Genomic DNA, 15,569 nt, shown 5'->3' on the forward strand with positions numbered 1-15,569 from the left:
TGGAACGTATCCCTCGCATAAAGCGGGGTATTACTGTAAATGTTATTTTTTACACTATATGAAGTGACGAAACAGACGGTTCAGTGACCCGATGTTGAATGTTAACATTACTTCAGTAAATAGAAAACACATTTGCGTATACACTTACGCATGTTACACACACTCGTAGAGTTTATTAATTTACCTACTACCATAATCCCCCTATGACAAGGAATTTTAATGATGCAGTTTTGTCTCTCGTATAACAAGAGTTTCCCCTTTACAGGGTGTTAAAGTTATAAAGAGGTGAATGTATAGCGTTAAAGCTTTTATAGCACTAAAAATGTTACATTATTTTATCTATTGAAATCATCTTCATCAGCCGATAGACGTCCAATGCAAGGCGTCCACAAAAGCACACTGTTATGACCGATCTTGCACTGCTCGTATCTAACAACTTCCCGCGACTTTAACAATGTCCTCGTTCCACCTAATGGGAGGCCTACCTACCCATACCAGGTCTACCAGCTCGTGTAACTTTTGCCGCGATTGCCATTGATTGCAGGAGATGTGCCACGCTTACTGCCACCACAGACGAGCAATCAGTAGTCACGTCATTGACCTTGGTACTTCTGCAGATGTTAATTTCTGTTTAGATCTAGCAGCAAAACTCCAAATATCACTCTTTCCATTACTCTCCGGGTGATCTTAAGCCTTCTTATAGGGCTTTTCTTAAACAATTACGTCTCTGATTCTTAAGTCATTAACGGTAACATACTGCTCAAAGACCTTCGTCTTCAGGCATTACGGAATTTATTCTGCAGAGAAAGATGGTAAACCATAACTAGTGTTTTTTTTGGTATTGTAATATTCCTGAAATCATAGCAAAATATTTTCGCCTCCTTTAAAGTTTTCACACCTATAACCAATCACCCATCGTAAACAATTTTAATGTTCATACATTTTTCCGATCCAAGCCGAGATCAATTCATGCTTTCGTGTACCACTTTATGAATACAATTGAATGTACCGTCGGGTGGCGCTTATTGTCAAACAGCGTGCCCTTCTGATGTTTTACAATTGAATGACTCAAAAACATCCGTGAGGGGCTTAGTGATAAAGAGTATATATTTTGATAACACTAAAACTTTCTAAAAAGTTATAACTTTTCATACATGTACGACAACGATTATTTGTAATGTTACACACTAGCTTGAACTATTTCGTATTATATAAGACAATGCAGTTCTCGCGGAGAGAAAAGCACTGCTGCTAAATAAATATACATAATTATCATCAACTATAGCATTAGGTGAACGAAAATACTGCAATTTCAGAGAAATAAAAAGCTCTTTGTTTTGTTCGTTTTTGACTAAAGTCGCCGCTTCGACGTGCACGTTCAAATTACGGCTGTCGACTTAAGTCGACGCTCGGCTGCCCGCGTTCATATTACACAGCCCGTCGATTATAGTCGACACTCGGCTGTGTGTAAGGTTTTGTGGCCAACGAACTCCGTACCTAAGTGGTTAAACATTGCGCATATTTAAACAATTACAGAACATTTTTTTTCCTCGTACACCCCTATCTAGTTTTAGACAAGGCTTTACATTTTTAATATGCTGTTTATTTCTTATTTTAGAATCGTTTTCACAGCAAGATTTATTTTTTATATATTTTATAACTATCTTCATATATTGTTATTCTTCGGTACTGTTTCTTTTCATTACGTCCTGAACCATCACCTTGCAGCATTTGAGAAACAAAACAATCTTTATCATAATCAAAGTTTTTAAAGCTATATTAACATACAAAAACTACAAATAACTTAGCATACATGTGTTAAGATTTTAAGCACATGAATTTAGCGCATTGTTGATACAGTTAGCGTGTGGCTTCTTATCGCACCTACGGGATAGGTTGACGACCTTACATATTATTCCTTCAGTCGATGTCAAACACTATAAAGAACACTATTTAACGAGAGGAAATGCGATTGTAAAGACGAACACGAGATATTCGAGAACAGATAGATTGTCAGATAACTATGACGAAATTTTTATTTTGAATCAGTTATGACAATAAATTATAAACACAGTAACAGTTTTATATGGTTCATATAAAATTCATTTGTATTTCACCCTCAACCTAACAACCCACTGTTGGACATAGGTTTCCAATTAGACCGGTAGAAAGCGGCCTGCATCCAGCGTTTGCCGACGATTAATAAGGTCGTTCGATTTCATATTGTGTATCAATTATATTATTACAAAGTTTTTACTAAGACCTATTTTTGTATAAATATTCCGTGATAGAACTCTAGTGAGTCGATATAAAAAAATTTTTCAATATACCTTTAACAAAAAATACATACCTACACACGTTTTTCGAATTAATGCAATACTAGTACATTTTATCAATATTATTCATTATTTATCTATCATCTTCCCGTTTACAAAGCGTCTCCGTTTCTAGGATTTCATAATTTCACTTACAAATTCAATAGCTTTTACTGGGGGACCATCAATTAATATTCCAGTGCTATAAAGCCGTGACAATCGGAGCGTGACAATTAGCGCTCACATTTTGACTCGAACATAACTCGAAATTAGACAGAGGTATGAATTCGCAAACGAGCAATTAACCCTTCGGGCCGTGAGGGCAGCAATCCAGTTGTGCGCGGCGTCGAAACACGAACGCTTTAAAACTCGCTAGAGCGATAAATTATCTCTTCACTACTCATGTGCCCCTAGTACTTTAGCCAGAAACATTTGAATGAATGCTTCGAAATTCACTGAATTTTTTACATGAATTGATTGTTTTAATAAATTAAATAAAGGTGCCATTTTAAACTAATAAGTAACATAATGCCGTTGTGCTCTACGCCGGGTGTTAATTATGATATATTCTTATTATGACTCGTAAAAAAAATACTATATATATATATATACTGTATGATATATATATATATACAGTAGTTGTTAAAATATCCAATGTGCATCAGAATATTTACTTATTTTACCGGTGATAGTTATATATGTAATGTGCAATAACACTGACACGGCTACGAATATAAACATAAAAATATAAAAAAGATTACTTTTAAATTTTAGTTTAATGAAGATAACTTATCAGTTTTACTTGCTATACAATCTTAACAGATAATTATTAAATTAACTAAAATAAAAAAGCTTGCTCGGAATATGTCCCAGTCATTATTTTCATCGGTATGTCCAATGTCTTCTTTTTGAAAAATTTCTTTCCATCTGGCCTTAATGAAAACTATTTTATACCATCTCTTCATAGCACAGTTTTAATAACTTATTTCCACAGCGCCTTTGTAAGTTTTCCCGGGCTCGGTGTAGATAAGGTTATAAGGTTAGAGAAGCCTTTGCGAGTCGTAAAAGAAAATTCAATGCTCACATTTAGCGGTCGTTCATTCCATTGGAGGTCAAATACGGGGAAACTTGCCAACAATTTTAAATTATTAAATCTTTACTTGTTATTCTTAGTGGCCTCTATCTTTTATAGCTATCGATTTTATGTCATACAGTAAAATAATAATTATCACGGTCATTATTCGGCCAAAGTTTACGTTGTGCGCTGACATATCCTACACTACAGTTGCTATTTGTTTTCTTCACCACTGAGCTCTAAAGCCACAGCGGCCATCTGTTCTACGCGCAATGTAGCCTCTCTACCGCCCCTCCAACTTGTCAATCTGCTATGTTATATCGATAACTGTCGTTCGAAATCCCGCGCATAGCCCCTTTCATGGATCGTTCCGATCTCAACTATTTATTGCCCATTGAAATGTAACCTCCAAACCAAAGGGTAATTCCAAATATTTGAGTAAATTTTCCATGTAATATATGTAACTTACCATGGTTTAGTCGGAACTTGAGATGTTTCTCCAGCACGGTGTACTCAACGAGGGCTGAGATCTCGTCTATAGAGAGGGCTGCACCGACGCGGCATCTAGCGTCCGGGCATGACACCTCGTAGGCGCCGTTGCATACTTCAAACTCCACGTAAGCCTTCATGCACTGCAACAAAGAAGATACGAGTTTATATTAATGACATGAAACAGAGATTTCGAGATCGTACAGTAACGTATAATGTATATGTATACTAATAGGTTTTTTCATCAAACCATTATGTAGTACGTGTAAAAATTATAACTCTGAGATGAACAATGAACATAATATTCGAGAAATAAAAAAAGAATAATTTAATGGTCAGATAGATAAATGTTATTAAACATTTGTTTGGTTTTTCTAATAAGAATCCATTGCATTAATTTTAATCTTTATAACGTATAAATAAAGTAATAACTAACTTAAAAACTAACCATGATAGTCATTTTAGTTTGTAACTTTTGCAATCACAGAAATATTTTAATTGAACTGCATGACAGAAGTAGAATGGAGTAGTTCGTTATAAATTAAACATTTCACAGAGATACGAACAAATATAGGGCGTGCTCTGGCCGGGGACGTTGTGATCTTGCTATTTAATTAAACACTACGAAATGTCAGCGAATGTCGCGTCAAGTGGAAAGGAATTTAACTTTAGCCGTAATCAAATTAATTTGTGCGAACGATTTGTTTCTAGGTCAGTGTCAGAGGCGAGATGAGAGTTATCATTTGTTAGGGTGCTGTCATAATGAATTGTCTTCTTACAAGAACGCTTCTAGAACAAAAAACGATATAACGATGTTTACTATTAAATACTGATTAATAATTTTTTTTTACACAGACAATATAATTATAAACAAATATAATGATGTGATAAAAACAAATCATTTCAATCCTTAGACATGCTGGACATAGACCTCTCCCATTAATAGAACCGGTTGGAAGCGGCGTGCTCTTTCGACGACTTTAACAATGTCGTTTATCCGCCTTGTGGGTAAGCGCCCTACGTTGCATTTGTCGGATTTTCTTAGGCGATGTAGAAAAATTACGATAAACGTTATAAAAAAAGAAATCAATAATCTAAGAAATACGTAATAAAACGAATGTAAGCAAAATAATAAGTATATAAATAAATTATGCAAAAAAAATTGTATGAAACTGAGAAACGAGGTGATGGATGAAAAGAATCGGAAAAGAGGGAAAATGAAAAAAGACAGATGAAATTTAGAATAAAAGGAAAGAATGAAAGATCTTAAGATGCATGAAAGAAGAGCTCAAAAATAAAAATATAAGTCATAAAATTATTAAAAAGATATAAAAGCCTCTAACCCATAAATAAGTTAGGGGTACGAGAGGCCACCAATAGCGGTGCCATTTCAAGAAAAAAAAACCTTGCCGTTTCATTGTGCTATATCGGTTACTTTCTTTCGTCTACAGATCTCTTAATCTTTGATTCGATTTCGTAGACAAATCTCCAGGATATTCCTGTCTGTGGCTCCTTGAGACTGAAACTTGACAACGAGATTCAGAGTGAACAGAATACTTAATATTTATTCCTAACTACTTAACAGTAAAACTTTCGTCCTTTCTATTTTTTTATATTTAATATTTTTAATATTTAATATCTATCTGTTTTACCGATGTCCTGATGTAGAATTAATAAAAAATATATAGTTTAAGTAATTTGAATGCCTTATTTAATTCAATCTAATTTTAGTTTATACCAAACTTGGTTCTTCTAACATTCTTCTTATGAACAAGTGGTGTTATGATCATATTTGAAAAATAATATAAATGAATTTTGCAGAAATCGAAATGGTTACATTCTTGCACATCACTTACCACTAAATTACCGCTGCTGAAGTTAAGATCAAATATACGCAAAATATATATAAAATATATATACCTACATACAATTACATAGATTAGGTGCAAACATTAATTAAGGATAAAAAATACAGCGCCACACATACTTAAGATTGTTTGTAAATAGTTTACTGTTTACCTAGTTCATGCATTCCATATATGAGCAATGATACCATAAATGTCTAATCATTATTAATTTATTATGTATTAAATGATTAATATATTTCCAAGTTAATAACAATTATAAATACAGCACGGCCAATATAGATCTAGTTCTATTGTTTCTGAAGATGTTAATGCTGTTAGCCCTAAGGCTTTTACAGCTTCATTGGTACTGAGTTCACTGGTCCGTGAACTAGATTAAAACTAGAAACTAAAAGCTGGTGGGGGCGCCTACCAGTTGCACGGGTACGCTCGCACGTTGTTAAGGCTCTTCACGGTAGAGCTTTGACGGGGTGTGTTGCTGGAGTGTGCTTGAGGGCTAGGACGGCAGCGTGGACCACAGGCGATCCGAAGAGAGATCCGGATCCAACCACGGTTCGGCCACGCTGTTCGCGGTTAGGGAGCGGGCGGCCGCTCACTAAAAACGGCTGTTTAGATCTAGTTATACTCTATTCACACAATTTATTCTATTAATACATCGAGCCGATAGACGCAGTATGGACAGCACGTAACCGAACACCGTGGCGATTTATGAGGGATGTCTATGCTTTGTAGTAATAAGTAATTCTTTCAGTAAGTATTTCTTTCAGACGCCATTTAATCAACATGTTTAATAAGAAAAAAATGATTGTTAAGTGAAAGGAGGAGTTGGAAATAGAATAACATACAATTACAAACAATATATAGATCACTTTTAATTGATTCATTTATATCGGCCAATAGACGTACACTACAAGGTGTAGGCTGCCCTTAAAGAACGGTACAATGACCGCGACCTCCTGCGACCTTTATTATGTCGTCGATATGTCCAGAAAGGGACTTATCCGAGCCGCTGTGCACTGCCAGTTCAGACGAGCAATTATTCAACTTATTTAATAATTTTTTTTATTATTACTTCTGTTATTGTATCAATCTTTGCGTTTGTGTTTTTTTTCTCTTACTAGTTCGCCTTTTACAACCAACTCGCCTATAGGAATGCGACGATGTCGTTAAAGATGAAGCATGCTGACTCTGTAAGTACCTGTTCACTCTAACCTTGTAGAGACTTTGGTTATATTATTAGAAAATAAGGAAGCCGGCAGATTGTTGCATACACGGGCTGAGCGAAGCAGAAACGTATAATTGAAATATAGTAATGAAATGAATGAAATGAATTTCATTGTGTAGTAGGGTTGTAGTGGGCCGACATTCTACACGTCTTATAGAGAAATGGAGATGGTAGGATAAGTTCGTAGAGTTCCGTAGCGCATTCCTCAAAATGAATCCCGTAGAAAATCATCACAATCGTTACTCGTCGGCGGTGTTCAACGCTGAGAAGTTTCTCAGAAACAAACTCACTATCACCTATAAGTAGAACGCCGTTCTATCGAGTCAAGAACTTCTAGCTGATTATTTTGCCTTAAACGCTTAACGACTATTTATTTATTCATTATGCAAACGCCTACACAAACAAAACACGTGAGCATGCTGTAAAATGATTTTCACGATGTGTCATTTTAATTTTATTCAAAACAAATGTTTCTGCTATAAATGTCACACCTAAAAACAAGTTAATATCGCGGCGTAAGCACGTGGATAGGTATTGCTACTGGTGAGTATACTCAATCGTGTTTTTGTTCGTTGGACAGAAACCGTGTAAAAAAACTCGACAAAAAATGAGTACGTACATTAAAAAGATTTAACAACACAATTAAAAGGTACTTTTTATATGGCGATATTCACCATACCGCACAAAAAATTTCAATTAAAATATAACCTTACGAAATAAATAGGAATTGCCAAAATGTAAAACCTTACTGGTTTTAGCAGTTACTAGTTTAGTTTTATCCTTCGAAGTTTGGCAATACGAGAACTTTCTTTTGTTAAACTGGTTCAACATAGCATTCGTCGCTTGACAATACTGCCTTGCATATATTCGGCAATCAGTAATTTGGACAACTATTGTTTTACTAGACGCTTGTATGTCTCGATAGATATATTAGGGGGACCGGAAAGTAATGTCGTTTCTGACGATATATTTTACAGAAACACCGATTGAGTTTTACCGCTCCTGCATTCAAAATTTGTATACTAGATGGCAAAAGGTTGTTGATCACGAAGGTGAATATATTGTTGATTAGAAATAAAAAGTTGTTGAAGATGTAGCCGTTAAATTTAACTTAAGAAATCGACATTACTTCCCGGTCCTTCTAATAGAAGATACTACCTACTTATTTTTAAAATTGTATTTACGTACTCAAAAAATGGTACAATAACAGTTTGAATGTAATAACACTTTTATTAACAAAAGCCTCTGTTACTCTGAGTCATAAATTACATCTGTACACTGGAATATAAAATATTCCGGGCTCACTGCGTAAATCACTTTGAATGATTGTATGCTCCAGTTAAAGGTCCCGGCTGACTTACTACAGATTGGATATTAAAAATTAATAAGACAGAGACGGAACCGTGCGGGATGTTAGCACAAGGCCCGCGGGACGTCGCTCGGTTATTCATGGAATGTACCAATCACGATTAAGTGAAACCTCCTTGTCGCTTTCTAGTTTTCTAACATAGCTTTATTGATGATTGTCCGTGTTACCAACACAAAAACTTTATAAACAATATTAAAAGCAAAAACTATAGTTGTTGCGGACATATGACCTCGTTAAGGTTGTCGAGAGTCGGCGCAGGACGCTTCCTACTGGTCCTATTGGAAATCTGTAGACTCTATAGACGCCAACGTCAAGCAGTGGACTTTTTACGGCTGAAATGATGATGACTATTAATAATTGATAAGAATTATGTATAGTCCTCTCTTTCTTCCGTAGGACTGGTCAGCCCGACAACAGCAACCGGTGAGTCGAGATTAGTCCTTTAAGCCAACTATGGTAAACACTATAATAAACACGTATCAAGTGACAGCCCTAGTCTAGGTCTTCTTCCGAGGAACTTTGCGCCAAGTCAGTTGCTGGAGCGTCTGACTAAACAACTTAAAGCTCGTCAGCCTTCGAATATGGCTAAAAATATATATATTTTTAACCGGATTGGAAATCTTCGGGAAGCAATGCAGCTTGGTAACTTATGTATTAAAAATTAATTTCAAGATAAGCGTCTTCAACGCTTTGCAAATTCTAGATTTGCGAAAACTAAATGCATGTATCAGACAAAATTAAAAAATCTTAATTTTAAGTAGACCTCTAGTATACAGGCGTTTATGAAACATCAATTATATATATGTAATATTTTACATTAATTTTAATAAAAAATGTATTATGTCTCATGAGCAGATGGAAGCGGATCCTATTGTCCGCAATAATTAATTTAAATTCGTGCCGATGCCAAAAAGATTGCATGTTTTTGTAATGATTTTTAATTCCAGCTTGTAGACTTGTGGTGATAAAGGTGAAATTAGGTTTGTCCGCTTAAAATTAGATTTTTAATAATAAATTCTGCACAATAAGATAATCCATTTTATTCTCCTCTTTTCTATTTTCTACTAAGACTATTCAAACCGCTATATCGCGCCTAGCAAATGTACGAGGAGAGACAAGACGGGGGGCCGGTGGGAGAGTATTGCCCGTTCCGTTGGGTCCTCGGCTTTCAACCTGCCACGCTTTTCTGTAGCTGTAGAATGATTCAAACTCTCTTTACATACATATAAAAACATAAAAGAAACCATATTTAATCTCTTTTAATGTGAATGTAAACCATTTAGGCGTAAGCAAAACTTTTAAGTGGGCATTGTTTATAAGAAATCTAAAACAGAAGCATATAAAGGCTAGTTGCTTTGATTTCGTATATATGTTGATAATTTTCATTCTGGAGAAACTACATTCTAAAACGTGATATCGGTAAACGTTGGAAAGTGCGTAATTGATCGTTTCACGATGTCAAGCCTCTGGCCGACTCGATAGGGCATTCAATCATGCAACGGTGCGCCTTAAGGTTTTAATGCAAATTATCTGCGCACATTTGAAGTATTTGCGTGTAAATATAAATTTTACATCACATAGTGTGGTTAGTTATAGGTGTCAGATCTTTTAAACCTTTTTTTGATAATGTATCTGTAGAGATACATCAGAATTAAAAAAAGGGGCATCAATTTTGAGCGCAAAGTAATCATTCGTATGTGAATGTTTAGGTAATTTCTTTATTTTTGAACGCCTGTTCAGTTTTTCTGTAGGCATCCATAGGTCTTAAGTCAAGTGGTATGAATATTAATGTAATATTTAAAAAAATCTGCTAAGGGTAATGGTTGAATGTATACTTCATTTGCTTTCAATTAAATGTTAAACGCAATTAAATCAATGGCTTCATAAACAATAAAAAAGTAATGATAATATAGTTCAAAAAAAATATCAAAATTCCTACTACTACGTATTCAAAATAATTATTGCTTATTATCTGTCTCTATAGACTTTGTACTGTAAAAGTTGTAACATATGTCATAGTGATCACTTTTCACATGTTGCAAGAAATTCGGTATAAAATCTTTTTACTGAAAAATGAACTATACATTAACGTATTTAAAGCTTTTATTCCCACAACCGATCAACCTGTATATTTTAATTAAATTTCAAATAAACCCGAGCGAACGTTTCACATCTGACACATATCATGTATTCATAAATGAATTATGTATACGTACTGTCTTCATATATTTATCCCTTTAAACCTTTTTCTAACCAATCAACCTATTTACGCTATAATTAAATTTTTGGCTACCTACGACAATCATTCTTGACCTTTGTACATAATTATTAACTTTCTAATAATACCCATAAACACAATCAATAATTCCGATGCTATGTTGAAGTGATTGTAGCTATAGAGACATTATTTAGAAATTACTTTCTTACCATTATTTGTATTATGATGGTGCTCGATATGGGATCACAATTGAAAGATTTTAATTTTTCAACCAACCGTATTTTTTGAGCAAAGCTTCCGTTCTCTTTGGGTTATATACAATATCTGCGTTAGACCAGCGCTTCGCAGGCATTTTAAAATAATTTCTAAGTTCACATATGGAAGATCCAAGTCATGATTTATAAACTTTTAATGTAAATACTGTGGCAGCTCTGCGCGCATACTCCGTTCTACAACTAGTGAAGACCGGCTTCTCGCGAACGCGCGCTTTATACGACACTTACTTCTTATCCTGTGTGAAAGGGACATGCGGGAGGAACGCCAGATGGAGCGCCCTCATTCGCATATATAAATAGGAATCATTTTTGGAAATAATAATCCTTCCTGAGATTGCCGAGTGGTCCAACCTGCCCTCTAATCCTCACTCCACACACACTTCACCAACATCAACACTGAAACGACCATGTAAGGCTCATCATAGCTGCCTCAATCTCCATCAGAGTGTCAAATGGAGGTTCTGAAACACGAATGCTTTAGTTTGTAATATATTCCACGGATCTTTCCACCTCGTGAACTCATATTCTACGAAGCTGTAAAAACCAACAGCACTAACCTTATCGAAACAATAGAATTGAAAATAAAATCACTCTCAACCAAATCGTCTTTCTTTTAACACGCAACACTAATTTGGTGATCCCGACGTTATTTGCTTCGGCTGTACATATACTAAAATTGGTGACCTATTATAAATATTTGTTAATAATACTAAATTTACTTTAAATAATTACGTTAAAATATTAATGATACTCCTTCCATAGAGTTATTACTAAAAAAATCATTAATAGTTTTTGAATATACCGGAATGTATAAAACACAATTAAAATATGTATTTTAAATTAAAAAGTAATGAGTGTATTGATAAAAACTAGCTTGATTATGAGTGCAATTAACCCACTTTGCATCAAAAATCCCACGTACAATACACCGGCTGAAAATAAAACAATTAAATATTGAGATATTCCCAAAGAGGAATCTGCCGTTATCGTCTTTTTATCTTTACACGTCAGCTGATAGTCTGTGGACCAATCGCATGACTCTGAGAAAAAAAAGTGGCGATGCATGAGGAAAATTATTTGGTATTGCATTCTTTTTTATCAATCACGTGGGCACTATCAAACACCAATGCAAATATTATTGTTATCACAACATCCGCGTGATTCGCGTCGCTGGACAACCTTCACGTGATAACAGGTATTTATAACATAAGGTGCGATAGGGGCGGTCTAAGTGACCGTCGCTACTCATCGATGACATCATTTCCGTCAAAATACCTGTCTGAGTTTCTGGTCTACGTAGCAGACCACACATTCCGTAACAGACATACTTAAAGATATCTACGGCAGGAGGACCCTGTATATCTCTTGTTGAAATACAACATTTATATAATATAAATAAATAATAATCATATCAGCCATAGGACGTCCATTGATATATGAACACGTAGTCCACGTGTCCATATAAATCTCCAATAGAAAAAGTTCGAAGCGCTTCGCATTTACAGCCTTTGGACGACACTAACAAGGTCAAGGAATTAGTTAGCAGTAAGCAAGCAGCGGTTGCCGGTCGGTGGTCTCCACTATAGAACATTAAAACCTCTGTGGACAGTTGTTCTGTGCGCTATGAGCCAACTACAACCAATTTAAAAATTACAAATCCGCTATATCTGTTTTCTACGGATCTCATTCCACCATTAAAATTGAATCAACATGATTCTTCTATAGAGGACTATTTTATATTCCTCTAAATCAGTAATTCAAGTGAAGTATAGAAATACAAAGAACTTGTTTATACAGCGAATAACAAGATCGAGCGTCGCGTGTGAAACGACATTACAGTCAAAGTACAGTCGTCACGTAAATTGCATTGTGACGCGGCATTAGCTGAGCAATGTAAAGGTTAATATGTAATGAGATATCCAGTTAGAGAACCATTACGGAAACATTATCCGTTCTTTTGTACGGACAAATGTGACGGCAAATTGTTCCGCAATCTTTGAATTGTTTCGAGACGAAACGAAAACTCGTTACATAATACGCACTTGACTTTTGTCTAAAAAAAGAAACGAGGACTTTTGTAAAATTGTCCACGCCGGCAAATTTTAGAAATAGCCATCCGGCAAGTGTCACGGCACGAATTTAGAACGTAGCTGTATAATTAGCGGTCTATGCTTCGAAAGTACGAGAAAAACATAAAAACTAGTCGGTTAACGGATTCATGAATACATCATACAATAGTAGAGCTTCTGTATATTTCTAAGCGACTTACACAGCTCGGCAGTTTCAATAATCTGGTATAAAAACAATGTAACGACTCAAGGCGATTCTTGGCAGCCCGTTTTTTAACAAACGTTTATACAGGTTGATTGGTTATAGGTGTAAAAGTTTTATGTTACTTTATCGTATCCAAGAATCATTGTTTTAAAAAATAAATAAATGACGTGATGATAGCAAAGTAAAAATAAGCGTTTTCTAACGTAAATGATAAAATATTAAAAATCGTTTCAGAAATTTTACCACTACATATTAAAATTAATTACTACTTACTATGTTCCTCTTGCTTATATAGTATATCTATACAGGGATGATTGAATGATGAAAAATAGGTGAAAAAACTTTAAAGGTTTTTGCTAGCAAATGAGCTATACATTTAATCCTTTAAAATGTTTACATCTATAAATAAACATCCTGTAAAGTACATCCTTATTTATCCTTTTTCACTAATGAAGTACCAGGACAACATAATCACGTGGAGCCAACACTTTGATACAATATTAAAAACCAGTTAGTGTGCGTGAGTATGAACCGAACCATATAAAGGTTAATCGAAGCCCGACGTAATTTCCAAAGGCGCCTGCAGTACGCAATAGGGGCCTTTGAGTTCGCGTGCACTACTTCATTGTTATGGGCGCCTAGTACCTTTGTAACGCAAACAGTATTTAATGGGTGCAAACTATCTTTAATTTAACACTGTTTTTTGTTTTATTAATTACAAAATGTGTATTATTATTATTGTTAATAATCAAAGAAAGTTTTTTTTTTTAATAATAACACTCCCTCTTACTTCGCTTAGTCTAAAAAGTCTGATATTGTACGATGCCGGCCAAAGAATGTCTATAAATTTAGACTAAACTTCCAAAGCGCTGTATAAAAATTTCCATAAGTCACGCAAATACACGGATAGTAAGAACATGATTGAAAATATTCCGTAAATAGTTTATATTCGATAATAGGGTGGCCACGTCATCGATGCATTATGTACGGATATATAAAGTTATTTATGTCGTCACTATAAATTGTTATAATTTCATTATTATTTTATAGTAATTACCGAAAACACGTTATCGAATGTAGACATAAAGAAAAACTTTTTTAAAGCAATTGCCTTTATAAATCAACGTAATAATAAAACTATTATTGGTCGCTGGCCAAAAGGAAAATGGTTTTGTTTATTTTGAAAGACGTAAGTATGGCAACAGAATGGTTATCCTTGAGTTTTATAAGATTCTAATAGGCCGAAAGCCAATTTGCTGTCCGTAAAAAGGAACATGTTGCAAACAAAATCGAACAGTTAAAAACAATTGCGTAAGAAGTGAACGAATTAAATAATTGATTACATATGTTGGCGTGAACACATTGTAAGGTCACGAAATTTTTGAATATTGTAAGGTAGACAGAAATAGCGACTTGCCGACGACGTGAAACAATTACGTCGATGATTTATTAAGACGTTGTTATGCTTTTATCAAATGTAAGAGGATTCTTTAAAGTTTGTTTTAATATAATACTACTGGAACTATTTTTTTGATTTATACAGGATGATGGCGTTTAGGCGTAAAGTCCTAAAACGGGTGAACTCATTAATTGTGAATTAATGTAATTTCCAAAACGATTTTATAAGAAATTACAAAAACATAATGATAATATAGTAATAAAAAAGTTTTCAAAATTCAGATTTCTATATATTAAAATTAGCTATTGTTTACTATCTGTCCCTTCAGAGTAGGATAGGATGTGCACACCATTCAAAAATCAATGTGCTCAGAAATAATAAATATCATAATGATAATATAGTTAGAAAAGGATATACAAACAATTATTATTAATATGACGTGATTTATTTTTAGGTACCAAGTGTACCATACTATATAACCTACATTTCATAGTAGTTTAACTAATATTATTACCAATTATTTTTTATTAATAAAATTTATAATTAAATGACATTCTTTTTATTAACGAAAATAACTCTTTTATTTTGTTTCAGAGTTAAATTTAGCCACTATAGATTTCAAAATAACAGTCTGCCCTTGCCATTGCCTAAACAGCGATAACACTAAGTAAGTAATCCTATAATAGAGTGATTTATAGTTTGGTGACGTCAGACCTATTGGCAAACTGTTTGAACCGCGCAATACAAACGGATGTTGTGTTCTTTAATGTAACACTGAACAAACAGAGAAACTCTCGAACGTGATTATTTGCAACAATCTCAATGTTACAGTACCGTATTTACCGTACGTACAATTGTTTTGTTGCTGATTTGTTTAGAACTAAATACTATTTATTTCACAACGGTGAAATGATAATCAATTTGAACGGGGAGACGCTTTTTGGTATAAAGGTATCTATAAAAAGCAAACCTACTACCCATATATATGTTTATATATAAATGCTGACTGCCTGTTGTAAATAACTTAACTTTTGTTTATAGCGTTTTTGATATTACATTTCATTT

At 34.3% G+C, this 15,569-nt stretch overlaps 1 protein-coding gene across 3 annotated transcripts in view; it reads right to left on the bottom strand.

Moving 5' to 3' along the window:
* LOC137919576 (uncharacterized) overlaps positions 1-15,569 on the bottom strand; it is a 162,431-nt gene that overhangs the window by 29,625 nt on the left and 117,237 nt on the right. For all 3 annotated transcript variants that reach the window (XM_068762688.1, XM_068762687.1, XM_068762689.1), the window contains one exon: positions 3,860-4,022. In XM_068762688.1, coding sequence (XP_068618789.1) covers positions 3,860-4,022 — 163 coding nt within the window. The remainder of the gene's footprint in view (positions 1-3,859; positions 4,023-15,569) is intronic.

The sequence above is a fragment of the Battus philenor genome, unplaced genomic scaffold (assembly GCF_028537555.1).
Source record: "Battus philenor isolate CCGP_79_NKW_IND1 unplaced genomic scaffold, ilBatPhil1.0.hap1 SCAF_16, whole genome shotgun sequence".
Taxonomy (NCBI): Eukaryota; Metazoa; Arthropoda; class Insecta; order Lepidoptera; family Papilionidae; genus Battus; species Battus philenor.